We start from the raw sequence: 16,175 nt of genomic DNA, 5'->3' as shown, positions 1-16,175 counted from the left end.
GTTCAACAATCATTAGCCACTTGTGAAACAGAAATGAAAACCATAACAGGTATCACTACACCTATCAGAAGGACTCAAGTAAAAAATACTACACTAAATGTTGGTGAAGACAGAGGACACAGAAGAATGTAAAATGGTATAGGACTCCAAAATAATATTTAGGGCCTTTACACCAAGGCCCCCTCACCCTTAAATTTTGAGTCAGACACTTGTTAAGTTGCCCAGACTGAGTCTGAACTGTAATCATGCTGCCTCAGTCTTTTTAAAAAATTAAAACATGTAACTACCATATAACCCAGCAATTACAAGCCTGAACATTTATCCTATAGAAGTGAGAATATATGTTCACACAAAAATCTGTCTGTAAATGTTTATAAAGGCCTTATTTTTAGTTAAAAATTTGAAACTTGAGGCAGTATGATTGCTGCAAATTCAAGGCCAGCCTGGGCTATGTAATGAGTTCAAGGCCCTGTCTCAAAAAACCAAAAAACAAACAACCCAAAACAAAACTAAAACCAAAAACCCACACCCAACCAACAGAAAACAAACTGAAAACAAACCAAATGTCTTTAAGGGGATGAACAGCTAAACTATGGTTCATTTATTATATCATATTACTCAGCAATAAAAAGGAACGAACTATGGTTGATACAGAAAACCTAAATGGATCTTAAGGAAATTTTTTTTTTTTCTCTTTTTGAGACAGGGTCTTGCTATGCAGTTCAGGCTGGCCTTGAGCTCACTTTGTAGACCAGGCCAGTCTTGAACTCACAATGATCCTCCTGCCTCAGCCTCCCAAGTGCTGCGATTATAGGCATGCACCACCACGCCCATCTTTTAAGGAAATTATGTTGAGCAAAAAAAAGCCAATACTTAGAGGTTACATACTGTATGACTCCATTTACAGAACATTCCTTAAAATAAAATTAAAGAAATGGGATTAATGGTTATCCACAACAAAGGGGTGAAACTGAAAGAGAAGCAGATGTGGTTCTAAGACAGCAAAACCATGATCTTTGTGGCTGTGGAAATGTCCCGTGACTTGACTCTATGGATGTCAGTATCTTTGTTGTACTAGAATTTTGCTATATGTTACTATGGAGGTTAACTAGATAAAGGGTTCCCACGATATCTTTGTATTGTAGTTTACAATTTCATCTGAAATCTACAGCTATCTGAAAAGAATAAAAATGTAATGCCGTCTGTGTGTTTAAAATGTCCTTAATAAAATCCTGGTGAAAATACCATGCCATTGCAGCGATGCAGTAACCTTCCCCAAGTCCTCTATCACCAACATGAGGATTTCAGCCTGGATATCAAGATAGGGTAGATGACCAGTACAGCACGTGACTCACCGTTTGTTTCTGGAGGCCATCTAATTTGTCTTCGGTGGTGTCTTCTTTATCCATGTTGCCTCTAAATAAAAGTAACCACACCAGGGGTTATTTTGTCACCATTATGCTTATAAGAGAACTCCCACATCAGTAACTAAAGGGAGTATTAGATTGTTCCTCCACAGGCACTCCAAGTTTTTAGTTTTTCCTTTCCTTTTATGAGAACTCAAGGGACGCGAACAATGAGACAAACTATCACCGAATGGTACCATGACGTCAGTGGGCAGTGACCTCTACTCAAATGAGATGGCAGAAAGAGGCTGGAGCCTCAGGATCTGCTCCCGCAGATTCTGAAGCTGGCTACTTAGTGATGATACTATCAGAGAAAAGGCCCCATTGCTCATCAAGAGCTGTCTGCATATAAGGCTCTGATAAAAGAACAAACTGCAGACCGAAGGCTGCACTAACCAGCTGAGGCCTGTGATGCGCCAACCTGAGACAACAGAGGGCTGCATCTTCCCAGAGAATCACTTACACCTGGCAAACCACTTTCTCGGAAGGGAGCTCTGTTTCTCATGCTGAGAAGGAAAGGCATTTTGCTTTGTCACCAGACACTTGCAGCTAGGTTAGCTACCTAAAGTCTTTCTCATAACTTAACTATTGCTGACACCTGTTTCTCATATTCCTTTTAAAACTGACTTGCAAACATTCCTGTCCCAAACGTGCTTGTCCTTGCCAGTGAGGTCCTAGAAGCAGGAAATCTCCTACCTTCAGGGCTTAACCACAAAAAGACAGCTACCCCGCAAAAATGCAATCTCTATCCCACATGCAGGTACCTTACCCAAGGAGCGACTGCCCTGAACCAATGAATCTGACATAGGATCACCACTCATTTGGACTTTTGTTAACATCTTCCAAAATGTATTTTATTATCTGTCCACAGGAAATGACTTTGGGGCAAAGAACATCGTAACAGCTAGTGTTCACTATGGATTAGAATAGATGAAAAATTTATGTCACAATTTTCTTGGTCTGAGCAGATGGCTAGGGGCTCCTGGCAGTGCCAAGCTCTCATAGCTAGGCCTGAGCTCTCACAGCTCTTGGCAATGTGAAGTAGTATCTGCTACTTTTAAGGAGACAATTGGGCCAAAATCTTAGTAAACAGAAGCTAAGTAATAAATATTATGTTTTCCAAAAATATGTATTTCCAGAGAACTATAGTTTTAGTTACAGCATCTTTCCTGAGATTTTTTTTGGGGGAGGGGGATGCTGGGGATTGAATGCAGTGCTTTCACACTGAACTATAGCTACAGTCCTTTAGAAATTTTTCTGAGATAGGGTATCACTAAGTCACTAAGTGACTGGGCTTAAACTTGAGATCTTCCTGCCTCAGCCTTCCAGAGTGCTGGGATTACAAGCACATGTAACACACTGACTGAATTTTATTTAGATTTTGGGGTTATGCCACCAGAAAATAAAACTCAGCCAAAGGGGACACTTCCATAAGTTTTTGCATACTACCCAATGGCAAGCTGAAATGCCACAGGTATGAAGCAGTGGTTCCAAAATCTACCTAACTCACGGACAGCGCAATCCTTAAATAACATTGGCATTGTAATGAGGAACTTCAAGACGGCTGTACTTATTGCGCCTCTTCTTACTTTCTGCCGGGTATGAGAGGTCTGAATTTTTCCTTGGCAACCATCTGACCAGATGAGAAGTGAACCTAGTTAACAAGTTGGACAGGATGATGGGTAGGCTAGGGAACCCACGAAAGACAGAACTGGTATGTGGTTCAAAGTGTTTAAAGTCTGTGGTATAGTAGGTTAGACCCAAAGTAGCAATCTGGGGAGGAAACTGCAGGGCAGTGAAGTTTAAAGATGACAGTCACGGAGGAAAAGATACAGACTGAATATATGCAGAAGGGCTCATAGGTTGGTGGCCGGTTGTTACATCAGAGTGAGTTTTATGGGGCTTCTCACCTTTCAGGAATGTCTGATGTCCCATCTGTACCACCCTGCTCTGCTGAAAGGGACTTCTCATCTGGCATCCCAACTTTCTCCAGGAAGCAGAGGGCTGGGTCTGCTCGCATGGCATTGTACCTCTCATAACCTGATCAAGCAATAAAGAGACATCAGCGATGAGAAACATCAGTCAGAACTCACCAAATCTGCCTTGGGCCCTAGACAGCCATTTTGTTTCCCTTGTTAGGTGAAAAAAATTAGACAAATCAATCATAAACAAAAAATACTTATGTAGGATTAATGAGATCCTATGAGACTAGGATAATAGGGAAGGATCCTTGAACTAAAAGCACACACCTCTGAGCAGTATCTAACCAGGACTGAAAGCTCATGTAACCACTTATTATCTGCAAACAGATGCAGGTCCAGATTCTCACCAGGTTACCAGTTTTGGATAGCGAAGGGAGTTGGACAAGTTGGTTTTATAACCTCTCCCTCCTATCTCTCAACTCTCAACAACTTATTATGTCCTAACTGGGCCTTATTTTCTTACAGACCATTCTATACCATGGGTTACATAGGAAGACAGACAAAATAATGGGTGTGAATAAGGAAGGGCTGAAACACAGAGGACTGCTGTGATTGTTTATGGGGTTAAAATGGACCTGTTGCCTCTATCCACAAACTCAGTGTGAAATCCTAATCCACAGTGGCCAGGGCTTTGGAATCGCTCCTCACCACATCCCCAAAGTCAGCAGATGGAGCATCTGGGTGGAGAAGAGGGACCTCAAAAGGGAGGTGAAACAATGAAAAATAACTTTTAACTTGATAAAGTCCAAATTGAGAGTGTGTTCTTTTACTGAATCTCATATACTTTTGTAAGAAAGCAGGATTTGGCTGTGGAAAGGATCCAAACCTACTGTCATACTAAACTATCTCAGGGGAAATTCCTTTGTAATTATGGAGCTCTTTTCGATGCTTCTCACAAGGTCCATCTCTTGCTCTGTAGTATGTGCAGAGACCCCATCACGAGGGACAGAAGAGCTGACTGTAGACAAGGATCAGCTTGCTTAGAACAGACCTCATTTTACTTTGCTAAGTATTTTTTGTTGTTGTTGTTCTTATATCACTGTGGATGCAATTCACCTCTAGACAGCACCTGGTCCTTTTTCTCCAAGGAGTTGCTGGTATTTGATCTTTTAATTCAGTGCAACTCCACAAGACAGGTTCTTCCCGTGGAGGTATAAGGCACTAGAAATTACAGTGCCTCATGTTCTTCATTCATTTATTCCTCAGGGCAATTATCTGATTACTGTAAGCCTCTCTCACGAGGCTAAAGGCTCCCTAGGAACACAATCTCTTATCTTTTTCTTCATCATCAAGTATTAACTATCCAGCACATGGCCGGACATTGTACACAGATGTTATAATTGATACACTGTGTCAACCTGAGCAGTCCAGAAGCTTAACTAAGTAAGGCAGCAGTTCTACATCCTGGGGTGAAAAGGACATGCCCTTACCGCTCTAGGGTTTCATTGGGTCAACTTGAGAAGTTTAGAAAGTTAACTATGTGACTCAGCTCGGAGCCAGAGTCCTTACCCTGTATTCATCCTGAGCCTGTGCAAGAGGAGGACACGGAGACTATGTGAGTGCGACCGGCCCCCTGGCTGGGGGTAGCCTGCTTATAATATAAGGGAGGAAAAGAGGCTTGTGCCCTTTTTTGCTCTTGCTGCTTTTGCTGTCTTGTGCCATCTTGAAGTGTTGCCCCTGTGCCGTGCCACACTGCTTTGGAGCCAGCTGATTATAACCTGAAACCTCCACAAACTGTAAGCTAAATAAAGCTTTCCTTCCTTAATTTTGGGCGTTGGGTATTTTGTCTGAGCAATGAGAGAAAAGTAACCAAGACAAGAGACAACTGACTAGATGAGTCAGCTTTAGTGATTCTCTTCCAATTATCACTGCAGGAAGAAGCTTTATCACCCTGTCCCTATGTTCTGCCTTAGTTCACATAAAACTGACAGATATGAAAGCTTTCCTCCACTCTCCCTGTACTACCGCGGGGGGCAAGCTGTCTGTGTGTTCCGCCTTCATGCTCTCTGTGCTTGACAGAACACGAAGCAGGTGGATCCTCCACGGTACACTTCTACTATGTAGACTTTTTTCTTGTGTGTGTGTGCCTGATGTCAGGACAGATTCTGTGTTTCTATTTCTTAATTAGTTGTAAAACTGAAGATGAGGAAAAGTGGTTGATTCAGTACCCTGGAAAACTGTATCAACCGTTCCAAGAAAATTCTAGCAGAGCAGTAATGACAAAACAAAGACATAAGCAGCAAAGGTCTTTTGGGGAGAGGCTTCCTGCCTATTTTCAGTTAGCCTATAAGCTCCTCTCTTAAGAATACGAACAGAGGGCCGAGAAGATGGCTCAGTGGCACAGAGCCTGCCTGGCAAGTACAAGGTCCCGAGTTTGATTCCTGGTACAAAAAAAAAAAAAAAAAAAAAAAAAAAAAAGAGTATGAACAGAAATACTAAAATCTGTATTTCTGAGGAACATTTTATAAATTCAGGCTGCCCCCATTGGGGCAGGAGTTAGCTAACACAATTTACAGCTGTTCAGAGCATCACTTAGACTAGGCTTGCTAGAGGGACCTCGTGGTGGTGGTATAGAGATGCAGCTATGGTAATATTCCCCTCCAGCAAGCATGTCTGTGGTGGACTGAAAGATCAACAAAAACCCCAGTCTACACACAGCTGAAAATGTTTGTCGCACTACCACACACACTTAACCGAGGGATGGAGGTGACATGGAGCAGGTTTCCTGATACATAACCCCTGAGAAGTGTATTATCTACCAGTTGATAGAAATACAGCCAGTCCTTAAAACAGTGACAGAAAGGAAGATAGAGGCACTTATTTTGAGGTTTTCCAAGTGATTAAAAATCTCTCTCAGTGCCTTTAATTTCCTGGTTAACATAAAGAAAACAAAAAAAACCACATGGTCCATGCCTTCTCTGCTTAGATTTTTAAACTGACAGGGCGAAAGCGATACACCAAGAACCCGTAGATTATCTTCAATGACCTCAGAATTCCACATACATATGAAATGGTAAACCCTAGCATTTTCCTCATTTATTCCTTCTATCACGAACACTGAGTGTCGATTCTAAGCCAGGCACTAGCTCAGGCACCAGGACCATTAAGAGTGAATGAGAGGGAGGCAGTCTCCCCTCAAATGCAAACAAACACGCAAGGTAGAAAAACACCAAGTGAGTTCTTTGTGACCACAGGGCCTCTTTTGAAGTTTCTCTACATATTTACAGCATCGTCATGAGTTACATATTCATCTGCTCAAGACTCCAAGAGGGCAGGGGTACAGCTCTGCTTTCTAAGATGAATGTTTAATAGGACTGAAGAATTTTGTAGAAGCAAATGAAGCTTAATAAAAGAATGCCTGGATCATTTTTCCCAGGGGATCTGATCCAGAAGGGAAAAATTTTACTGCAATACACACCATGCTTGAAAACACCAATGAGAAGGGATTTATCAGCCTCAGCATCCCACCAGTCCACTGGGATCTCCACGTAGTCAATGTCAGGCAGAGGCACATCCAGTTCCCTGTGGAAGGAAGGGCACAGACTGCTTTGTGTCTGTTCCTTCAGCACAGACACAAAACAATGCAAAGCTATCGGCCCTACGCTGGTGTTCGGCCAGATTTCTAGCTACATGTTGAGATGCTGAAGTCAAGACAAAGACAGGCACTCAGAAGGCTGGGCTCACCTAGGGCTTTGCATCAGGGTCACCTGGGGAACTATCTAAGCCTGCATACTTCATTTTCCTTCCCTCCTCTTTTTCTCTTTTGGGGTTGAGCCCGAGGCTTTACACTGACCTATATCCCCAACCCCTTTCTATTTGAAGAGGAGTCTTGCTAAGTTTCAAGTTGCTTAGGCTAAGCATACACTTGCAGTCACCCTGCCTCAGCCTCCCAGAATGTTATGATTACCAGCATGCAGCACTACACCTAGCCAGATTCTACTTTAGTCTAACAGATACAAAGCCTTAAAGTAATGCCCAGAGAGCCCATTGTTAGGTGGTACCGAGATCCCCTCTATGTAAAAGGTAACTCTGATGTGCACCTTTAGTTGACAAGCACAGCCACTGATATACTGGTCATAGAAGGTAGAATTTTCCCCAAATAGCAGAACTCAAACATGACTGAATGCTTACAATAATAGTGTCCAACTCATCCCGGGTAACATGTTGCCTCAATACGTACAGAACTCAAGTAGTACTTGAAAACAAGAACCTGCACCAGTACAGCTGTGATATAAAGAGGGTCTCTTAGAGGACCAGGGCCTCAATAGGTGGCACTTTCTGGTAATGGTTTCATAAGAGTCTATTGGGTCTAAATTGATCATAAAGTTGCACGGCTGCTACCCAAAGGAACAAACATGATTTGCCCCAGGATGCAGATGAGCACAGATTAGCAGTCCTGTTTCATCAGCTCTCTGTACATTCGGTTCCTGTTCTGAGAGCATGGACCCTCAGGCTCACTGTCTTCATTCATCTGAGAAGTCCTTGGTCTTTGAACGTTCTGGGGCTTGGGACACAGTGGTGAGGATGTTTACCTGGATGGCTCTTCCTTCTCCCTCCTCACTGCCCGGGATGGCTTCTTTGCAACATGTGAAAGTCCTTCTTCGATCAGGCTGCTCTGATTGCGATACAAGCCTGACTAACCCTTGCTAGGCCTACTTCCCTCTGTGAGGTTAGTGTTCCTTGGCCCCCAGCTTTTCAGAAAACTACTGTTCTGCCCACATAGTGGCTAAATGACTTTTCAGAGACAACCGCTGTTCATGCCTTAGGGCAACTGCTCTACATCACAGCATTAAACATCAGTAAGACCAGTGAGAAGTGAGAAGAAAGCAGAGGAAAGGAAGGAACAGAATGGGCAATACTCTGTCCTTCCTCTATAGAGTAACACCTGTCTGTATGTCTAGAAAGCATATGATGGACAATGAGTAAGCTATTTCTGCCAGGTAACACTTGATATAAACCATCAGGTTGAATATTATTCTATTTATATGATCTGCACCTTTCTACTAAAACACAACCCCCTATCCCTGCTATAAATTACTACTGTGCCTCCAGAAGGCACAGTAAGTAATAATAATCATTGTGAGGACTGGCTCTAATCCCTGTTTTCCCTGGTCAGGATACCTACGCTTTTTTCTCCTTTACTGCTCCAATGACTATTAAAACCATTGGCACTGCCCAATGGAAATGAAAAGAAACCATGGTCCAGGTAATCTCAGCACTCCCGGTGTTGTCTAGGAATGACCAGAGTAGAGGGAAAACTGCAGCTCCAGGGAAGGCGAAGAAAGTTGTCTGGTGATCCCGTCTATAAATTGTGACTTTCTGACAGCTCCGTTAAGTAGCAGCAGAGAGTTTTCATTTCATGAAATCTTGGGAGACTCTCAAAGATGTAACAAATCAAACAGGTCATATGATACTAACATGATTAACAAAGGAGAAATACTCAAATGCATTAAGAACACTAAGGCCAAATGGGACTCTGGGAAAAAGTTTGTCTATACCTGGCAGACTAAGCCAATCAGAATAACTGACACTCACTGTACGAAGATGAGCTAAAGTAGAGAAGTGACTGTTTTAAAAGCAGTCTTACAATAGCATGGTGGGTGCGGAGGGAGGAAACCTAAAATGTCCCAAAAGCTGGGTTTCCAGAAGTCTATTTTCTTGCTTCTTTTACTTGTACACATCCTGATCATCTTGATGGAATGTTCCTTCTCTCTGCCCACCACTGGGGTTACTAGTGCTGGGCAATTTGGCCAGTCACAAACAAGCACTTCATGTCCATTCTTGGACACTGACAGCGAAGGCTGATTTGTATTACCTGGCAGGAGCTCCCTCAAATGCTTTATCAGCTGCTTCTCCCAGGATTTCAGCTTTTAGGTAGTACAGCATCCGGACTCGCAAAAGGACTCTATGAAAGGTGAACACATTAACGTAAACACATTAGAACCCAAGACTGTCTGTGGCCCCCACCCCTAAACTGACACTGGGAAATTATGGGCATTCCTATGTAGTTTGTGGTATTAAGTAATACGCCAGCAAGCACCAGGGGAAAAAAAAATACCATGTACCAGTGGCAGATGCTACTATAATCCATCCTGTCTTTCCCAAGAAAACAACCATCTCCTTAGTTATCTGTTGCATTGCCCTGTGAGTCAATGTCCTCTGACCTTTCAAAGAGTATATCCCACTTCCACAAGGCCACAGTGACCCTGGAGGCATAACTGGTGTCTAAGAAGCCAGTTATCAGTGTGAGTGATGTTGAAGGGCAGTGTTTTCAGCTTTCCTCATACAGAATAGAATGAATATTTAAAAGGACAGAAGTTACTTTCTACTAGTACTAGGTCTTCTCTCCAGAATCAATTCATTTTGATTCTGCAGAGGCTATGCTCAGGTTCCATGACAATATACCAACTATGGTTCAGACAAAGCAATTAAATATTTGTTGGGCAACTACTATATGCCCTGCACCATGCTGGAGGCTGTGAAATATATAACAAAGTAAACAACTTAATCTCATTTTGAGGAACCTACAACAATGCAGTTGTGAAATGAGACCAACCATGGGAAGCATGAGAGGACAGAAGATGACTGTGAGGGCCTCTGCTAAGAGTACTTAGCAAGAGCGAGTATAGAGGCAGCCGGCTGTTCAGGAGGCACTTCATGTTCAAGGTCCAGCAGTCAAGAGAGCTGGAGAAGCACTTGTATTGTTTTTGTTGTTTCTGTCTTGTTTTGATTTTGTCTTCATTGTTGTTTTGTTAGTTTAATTTTTAAAGTTAAAAAAAAAAAGAGCTGGAGAAGCACTTGCAATTCACTAAACATCAGTCAAGAGTGAAGGCTAGCCACCAGAAATAGAAGTCTGTTTATATTCTTAATACTTACAGAGGAAATGACCTCCAGAAAATTTGTTTTAAAAAAGGGACCAGAAACAGTATGCACAACATGTATTGTTTTAAGGGAGACGAGAGGAGTCCACAGATACACATATACAGGTACGCACACGAAGTATCTCTGTCAGAACCAGGTTAATGGGCTGCCTCTGAAGAGGGCAACAAGGGAAAACAGATTTTTATTTTTTTAAACATGTGCGGACCGGGGATATAGCTCAGCAGCACAAGCACCTGCCTGGCAAGCACAAGGTTGTAAGTTTGATTCCCGGTACTAAAAAATGTGCCCAAAACCAAAAAACCAAAAAACCAAAAAAACAAACATGTGTATGACCTACTTAAAAAAAGTTAATAATAAAGGTCATGTCCTCTAAAAAGCATAATTTCTTTTAGATCTGGACAAACAGTGCCACTGTAGGTTCAAGTTATAAATGAAGACACACAAAGTTAAAACTTTTAGACTGCAAAGAACCCTTATGTCTGTTATCAGTTCTTAACTCAGCTGCTGATCAAGTCAAACTGTGATTTTCTTCCTCCTAAAGCCCAGAGAAGAACTCTAAGCATTTATAACCACTGCTGACCCTTATTCCTGGCTGGTAGGAGCTGGTGGCCTCCTAAGTAAGAACTGAAACAGAAAGTTAAAGTCTTGCCTGTGAGATCTAGCTCCATCACAGTGAGGTTTTCCTGAGGATGTAAGACTGGGAGAGCTAGTTCTGTCTCTCTAAAGAGAAGCAGGTATGCTGATGTTTGCCAATATCTGCAGCACAAGAGAACAGAATCTACTTATTCAATAGTACCTACTTATTCTCCAAAACAGAAGTCACTCATTTCAGAGGGCAGATGGACAACTGCTTGTATAGAGCCACCTCTGTCCAGACTGAGATGATAAAGCCCAGTTTGGAATAAAGCCCAAAGAAAAGAGACAGTAGGGCAGGTGTGCTGCATCTTGTTTCAGCCAAACAAAGGAATACATTAATATTTTGGGTGGCAGCATCTTTTTTCTTCTTTTTTTAAAGACATGATATTAATGTGAAATATACCTTTGTAAAGTACACTCTGCATAAATGTGATGTTGATGAACTGCACAAACAGAACACACCTCTTTGTGTCTAGCATCCCGATTAGGCAGTAGAACATTTCCCCGGAAGTCCCACTGGAATCCCATCCAATCACTGTCCTACCCCCAAAGGAGAAACCCTATCCTGACTTCTCTTGCCTTGGACTTAAAGTAGTTGATTTTTAACTTTTTCTTTTTTCCTTTTATTTTTTGAGACAGAGTCTCGCTATGTCCTTCAGGCTGGCCTTGAACTCACTATATAGCCTAGGCTGCCCTCCTACTTGGCGATCATCCTGCCTCAGCCTCCTGAATGCTGGTATTACAGGCGCAAGCCACCATGTCTGGCTGCTTTTTAACTTTTGAAAGTTCTTCTGATGGTAATTTTATGCCTCTAAACCAAATACTACTACTAACAATCCTTTAAGAATGCTTACTATGTACTAGGCATGTATTACCTCCCTTAATTTTCATCACAATGCTAACAGGTATAACCTATTTTCATCACTTTGTAGACAAAGGAAAAAAAAGCATATAGAGGTTACATAACTCACCTGCTAGTCAAATAATTTGGCCAGGACTTAAATCTAGACAATCTCGACCCTAAAGCCTATCTTAACCCTTACCTAACACAGGATGGCAGTAAATTTGTTAATTATGACAAAACTCTTCCAATTACTACTCAGCTCTTGGTTCATTTTATTACATCTTGCAAGCTGTTGGCAGATTAGATTTTCTTCTCAAATTTTACTTTTTAGTCACAAGTCTCATTAGCTCAAGAAATCCTGATGCTATGTGCTTAATGGGTCTCATTTTGTAGTCCAAGCTGGTCCTGAACTCACTATGTAGCCCAGGCTGGCTGTGAACTTGGAGCAATCCTCCTGCCTTGGCCTCCTGAGTGCTGCGATTACAGGCCTGTGCCACCACACCTGGCTTCAGCATAACATTTTATCCCATAATGTTCTTGATAACTACAAGTGTGTGAAGCCTTCTTACTGCACACTAGGAATGCTGGGAAGGCAACTCTTGTATGGCCTACATAATCCCTGCTGGTAGTACCTGGTTTCCAAGGGTCAGATATACTGTAAAGAGATGCAAATAGCCCCCATGCAAAACTGTCACTTTTTACGGCTGAGTGTCATAATCCCTAAGAATAAACTACTCAAGAACACAATTTTATTTTTTTTCTGTTTGTACTCCCTTCTGCACTTTAGCTGTTAGCCTATGAATATAAAGACTAGTATCTCAAAGCCAAGCCTATGACGTAACTGGAGGTCATGACGGCAACAGAAAAGGAGAGGAAATAGTAGCTGCTATAGGGTGCTGAGAGTAGTGGCCACTGAGGACAGTGTTCTGCCTTTGCTAACATGATCCCAGAGGCAGAGGGGCTCCCGAATGGCTTTGGAGAGTCAGATGAGACAAATCTTCAGACACAATGCATTGTGGGAGACAAGACATACTGTTAAAGGAGTCTGGGAACCTATAAAGTAAAATGAATTCTGATCCGGCTTAGGCCACAGGCCCTAGCCTGTTTTTGAGATCTTGCATAATAAATAGTAGAGGAGAAGTGGCCTTCCCGTAGAGTTTTCAGGAGCTAGACAGCCTGAGCAAGGCTTCCCCAGGTAATAGGAGGGGCACACTCACTTGTTACAGTGCTGCTTGAGGTGTTTCTTGTAGCCATCATCATGCAAGACCACCTCAGGGTTGCAGGTGGTCAGCCAGTCTGCATTTTTTAGTTCTGGGAGCAGCAGCTGATTCTTCATCTTCTTTCCTTTCCTCCCTCTAGGGACTGGGGCAGACAACCCTGAGAGAGAAAGTGTAGGGCACATGGATAAGCCCATGGGTATTAAATCAGAGTTGCACTAGAGTGGGAAAGAGGCAGCCAACACAAACTTAGTAGGCCCCGGATGACAGGCCCTACTCAGTCCACAGGCAGCGAGTTGATGTATTCGGTCTCCTAGTCAACTCCAGGACCCTTGAATCAGTTGGTAAGATTTACTGAGTACCCTGTGAGAACCAAGAACAGCATACTACAGCTTGTGTGCTTAGGACCGTTATGATTTTCCTTATGGCAGGAAGGAAGATTACATTTGAAATTAGGAGAGCTTTGGTCAGTACAAGGAAGAAGTACAGCACAAGTAAAGGCACAGAGGTGGAACAGGAACAGAATGGTGAAATGCAAACGGTCAGTCACACAGCTCAGGTCTGAGTTACTACCTTAAGGTAGGAACCCTGTCACATTCGTTAGCGGGCAGGACTGCATGTGGGAAACTGCCAGAGGCCCAACTGTCTTTAAATAAAACACAGGCAACAATGGATGATCCTGAGGGACAAGTGAGAGCATCACCATCCTTCCATACAGGTACCATTCCAAAATATATCCAGAAAGAGAAGTCACCCAAAGCACAGCAGCGTGGACTCACGAAGGAGAGGAGGTGAAAGTGCATGGGAGCTCTTCTACCACTCACCTGAGTGGTTCTGGAGAGTCTGGGCCTGTCCATCTTTCGTAGGTGTGATTAGTTCCCAAATGAAACTCTTGATCTTCTCATCCCCCTTATAATGTTTGACACAGTACACCAGCAGGGCCCGGCAGATCATCTCCATATCCTTCTCATTCAGGTGCCACTTGAATCGCCCATGAGTCAGGATGTCCTTCCATCGGCCCCAGCTGACAGTAGAAATACAAAAGGGTATTGGAAGGAGGAAGGGCGGTGCATTAAACCTCCACACAGCAGGATAAGCAAGAGTCAAAAGCATGTTTCATCTTCTTTTGGGTCTGTTAATCACCTTGTGAGCTTTTTTCCTAAAGGCCTTTGAAGACTGCATCAGTGCAGCACAGCAAATGCCACAAAGGTGATCGGAACACTGGACACTGAGAACTTCATACGGTTGCTAGGTTATTAAGAACGGATGGACCAAAACACTGGAAACGGAATAAGCAGAACTGAAACAGTCCAGCTGGAGCCTTCAGAAGCAAGGGTGAGCTTAAAGAAGCTGAGCCTTCCATTTCTCCAGAGCCAGAGCTCTGCACATACCATGCCTTGACTATAACATCTGTTGCACTGACTCCTTATATATCCTTGGGGAAGAAAACTGCAGGAAATCAGCACCAGGCAGCAAATTAGTATCAGAGATTTGCTGTGACAAGCATTTGAGAAAAGCATAGCACCTCTACACTATGACTGCAAAGCACACAGTGACTCGGGGATTCTGGGTAGAAAGCACAGCTCTCTCTTGCTCCAGCTGATCTTATCAGCCCTGTAACTACAGGGACTTTGGAGAGACACAGTGAACAAATCTCACGCTGAAAAGTGGGAAAACAACAGCACTGTCATATCAAGAAAAGCCAACACCTACCCAAAGATGAGCAGGTTCTTCTCTACTCGGAAGCACTCAGCTCGGAGGTAGCGCCTGGCTTTGTCATTGAGGCGTCTGGATCTTGTGGGTCTTTCATCTGAGTCACTGTCTAACTCTGAAAACTCCATAAGCTCATCCTCCTCAAAAGAGTTGTAGTGTTTGGTCTGCTTTCTTACACGAGGCCGGTCGATCACTAAGCTCTCCTAGAAATGAAGAGAACTGTTGGACAGAAGGTTCCCCTTTTCTCCAGTGTTTTCACAATGCACAAATATCTCTTGCTGCTATTCCTGAGGGCACATGAGAGAAAGAACCACCCCCATCTCATCCCCTGGCAGGAAACACTCTTCAAAGCACATCTGTTGTCTCCACGACTACAGGAAAAGCAGAAGGAATTTTCTGGCACTTGCTCAAGCTGGCATGTTCCCGGGCCCCTAGGGCTGTTGGCCACCATCTGCTGTCATTCTAACAGGGGTATGGGTAGGTAAAGTCTGTGAGTGCCCAGAGTGGCAGCCTGCTCTTGCCAAGAAGGACAGGAGTGGTGAGCCCCAGCTGTTCAGCCAGCATGAACAAAGCAGTCTATGCTCTGGAGACAGGACAGGTCAGAGAATTCCATATGCACGGCGACTTTCTAAAGATAAACATACATCCTTCTGTTTCATTATCTGCCTGCTCTGGTACTAACCACTGACCTCTTGTCTTTTGCCCAAACACAAAATCCCTAGCTCAGGAATCTCACTCATTCTGGTGGCTCCCCTGGTCATACCCACTTCCTTCTTTAATTTTATGATTTCCTTTTCTTTACCCTTTCTCCATTTCTTCCAGGGCCAGGATAAACCCATGCACACTCTTTCTTAGTCCAGACAGCCAATTTTCAGCGTCACCCCTGCTTCAATGAACTTGCTTCCCAAGTTGGAATGCTCCCACTGCTTTTTGCTGCCTATAGGGCAGGAGCTCTTCCTTTCCCTCTCTTATCCACATTCTGCACAAAGAGTGGCTTCTTGATTATGACACTGTAAAACACTTGAAGCAGATTACTAAAAGAGATTCAGAATCTTCTTATATAAGAGGGGAAAAGAACATTTCTGTTTAGAAAAAGGATGTTGGATTAAGCAAATGTTGGAGGTCTCATGGAAAAATAGCTATAGCATGATGCTGGCCTCTGACTTAGTTAGATGTAAGTAGGGATTGTCTCCTGGATTTGGGGACCCACAAGAGTTCAACACTCACCTAAGACAGTTGGAAAGGATACGTACTTATCCTAATGTGAGGTCACAGGTCAGAACCCGAGGTAGGGAAGGTACACTTTATGGGTGTCTCCCAGTTGGCTGGGTACCAATGCCAGTTTTATTTACAAATATGACATCCTGGCGGTAGCATAAGCTTTACCACCTCATTTTTCCACCTGTGTTGGTGAGTTCAATTACTTTGCCCAAAGACATACTCTGCTTTTATTTCAGAAACAGTAAAACTTGAGCACTGAGAAACATGGAGGAAA

General features: G+C 43.1%; 1 protein-coding gene across 8 annotated transcripts in view; it reads right to left on the bottom strand.

Annotated features, from left to right (window-relative positions):
• Positions 1-16,175, bottom strand: part of Chd6 (chromodomain helicase DNA binding protein 6) — a 216,337-nt gene that overhangs the window by 55,867 nt on the left and 144,295 nt on the right. For all 8 annotated transcript variants that reach the window (XM_013518270.1, XM_013518274.1, XM_013518272.1 and 5 more), the window contains 7 exons: positions 14,681-14,883; positions 13,792-13,991; positions 12,968-13,127; positions 9,204-9,293; positions 6,807-6,910; positions 3,317-3,446; positions 1,356-1,416 (listed from right to left, as the gene is read on the bottom strand). In XM_013518270.1, coding sequence (XP_013373724.1) covers positions 1,356-1,416; positions 3,317-3,446; positions 6,807-6,910; positions 9,204-9,293; positions 12,968-13,127; positions 13,792-13,991; positions 14,681-14,883 — 948 coding nt within the window. The remainder of the gene's footprint in view (positions 1-1,355; positions 1,417-3,316; positions 3,447-6,806; positions 6,911-9,203; positions 9,294-12,967; positions 13,128-13,791; positions 13,992-14,680; positions 14,884-16,175) is intronic.

Source organism: Chinchilla lanigera, unplaced genomic scaffold, assembly GCF_000276665.1.
Source record: "Chinchilla lanigera isolate Chin_1 unplaced genomic scaffold, ChiLan1.0 scaffold00044, whole genome shotgun sequence".
Lineage (NCBI taxonomy): Eukaryota > Metazoa > Chordata > Mammalia > Rodentia > Chinchillidae > Chinchilla > Chinchilla lanigera.
Note: the sequence above shows the minus strand (reverse complement) of the source record. Positions and strands in the feature narration are given on the sequence as shown.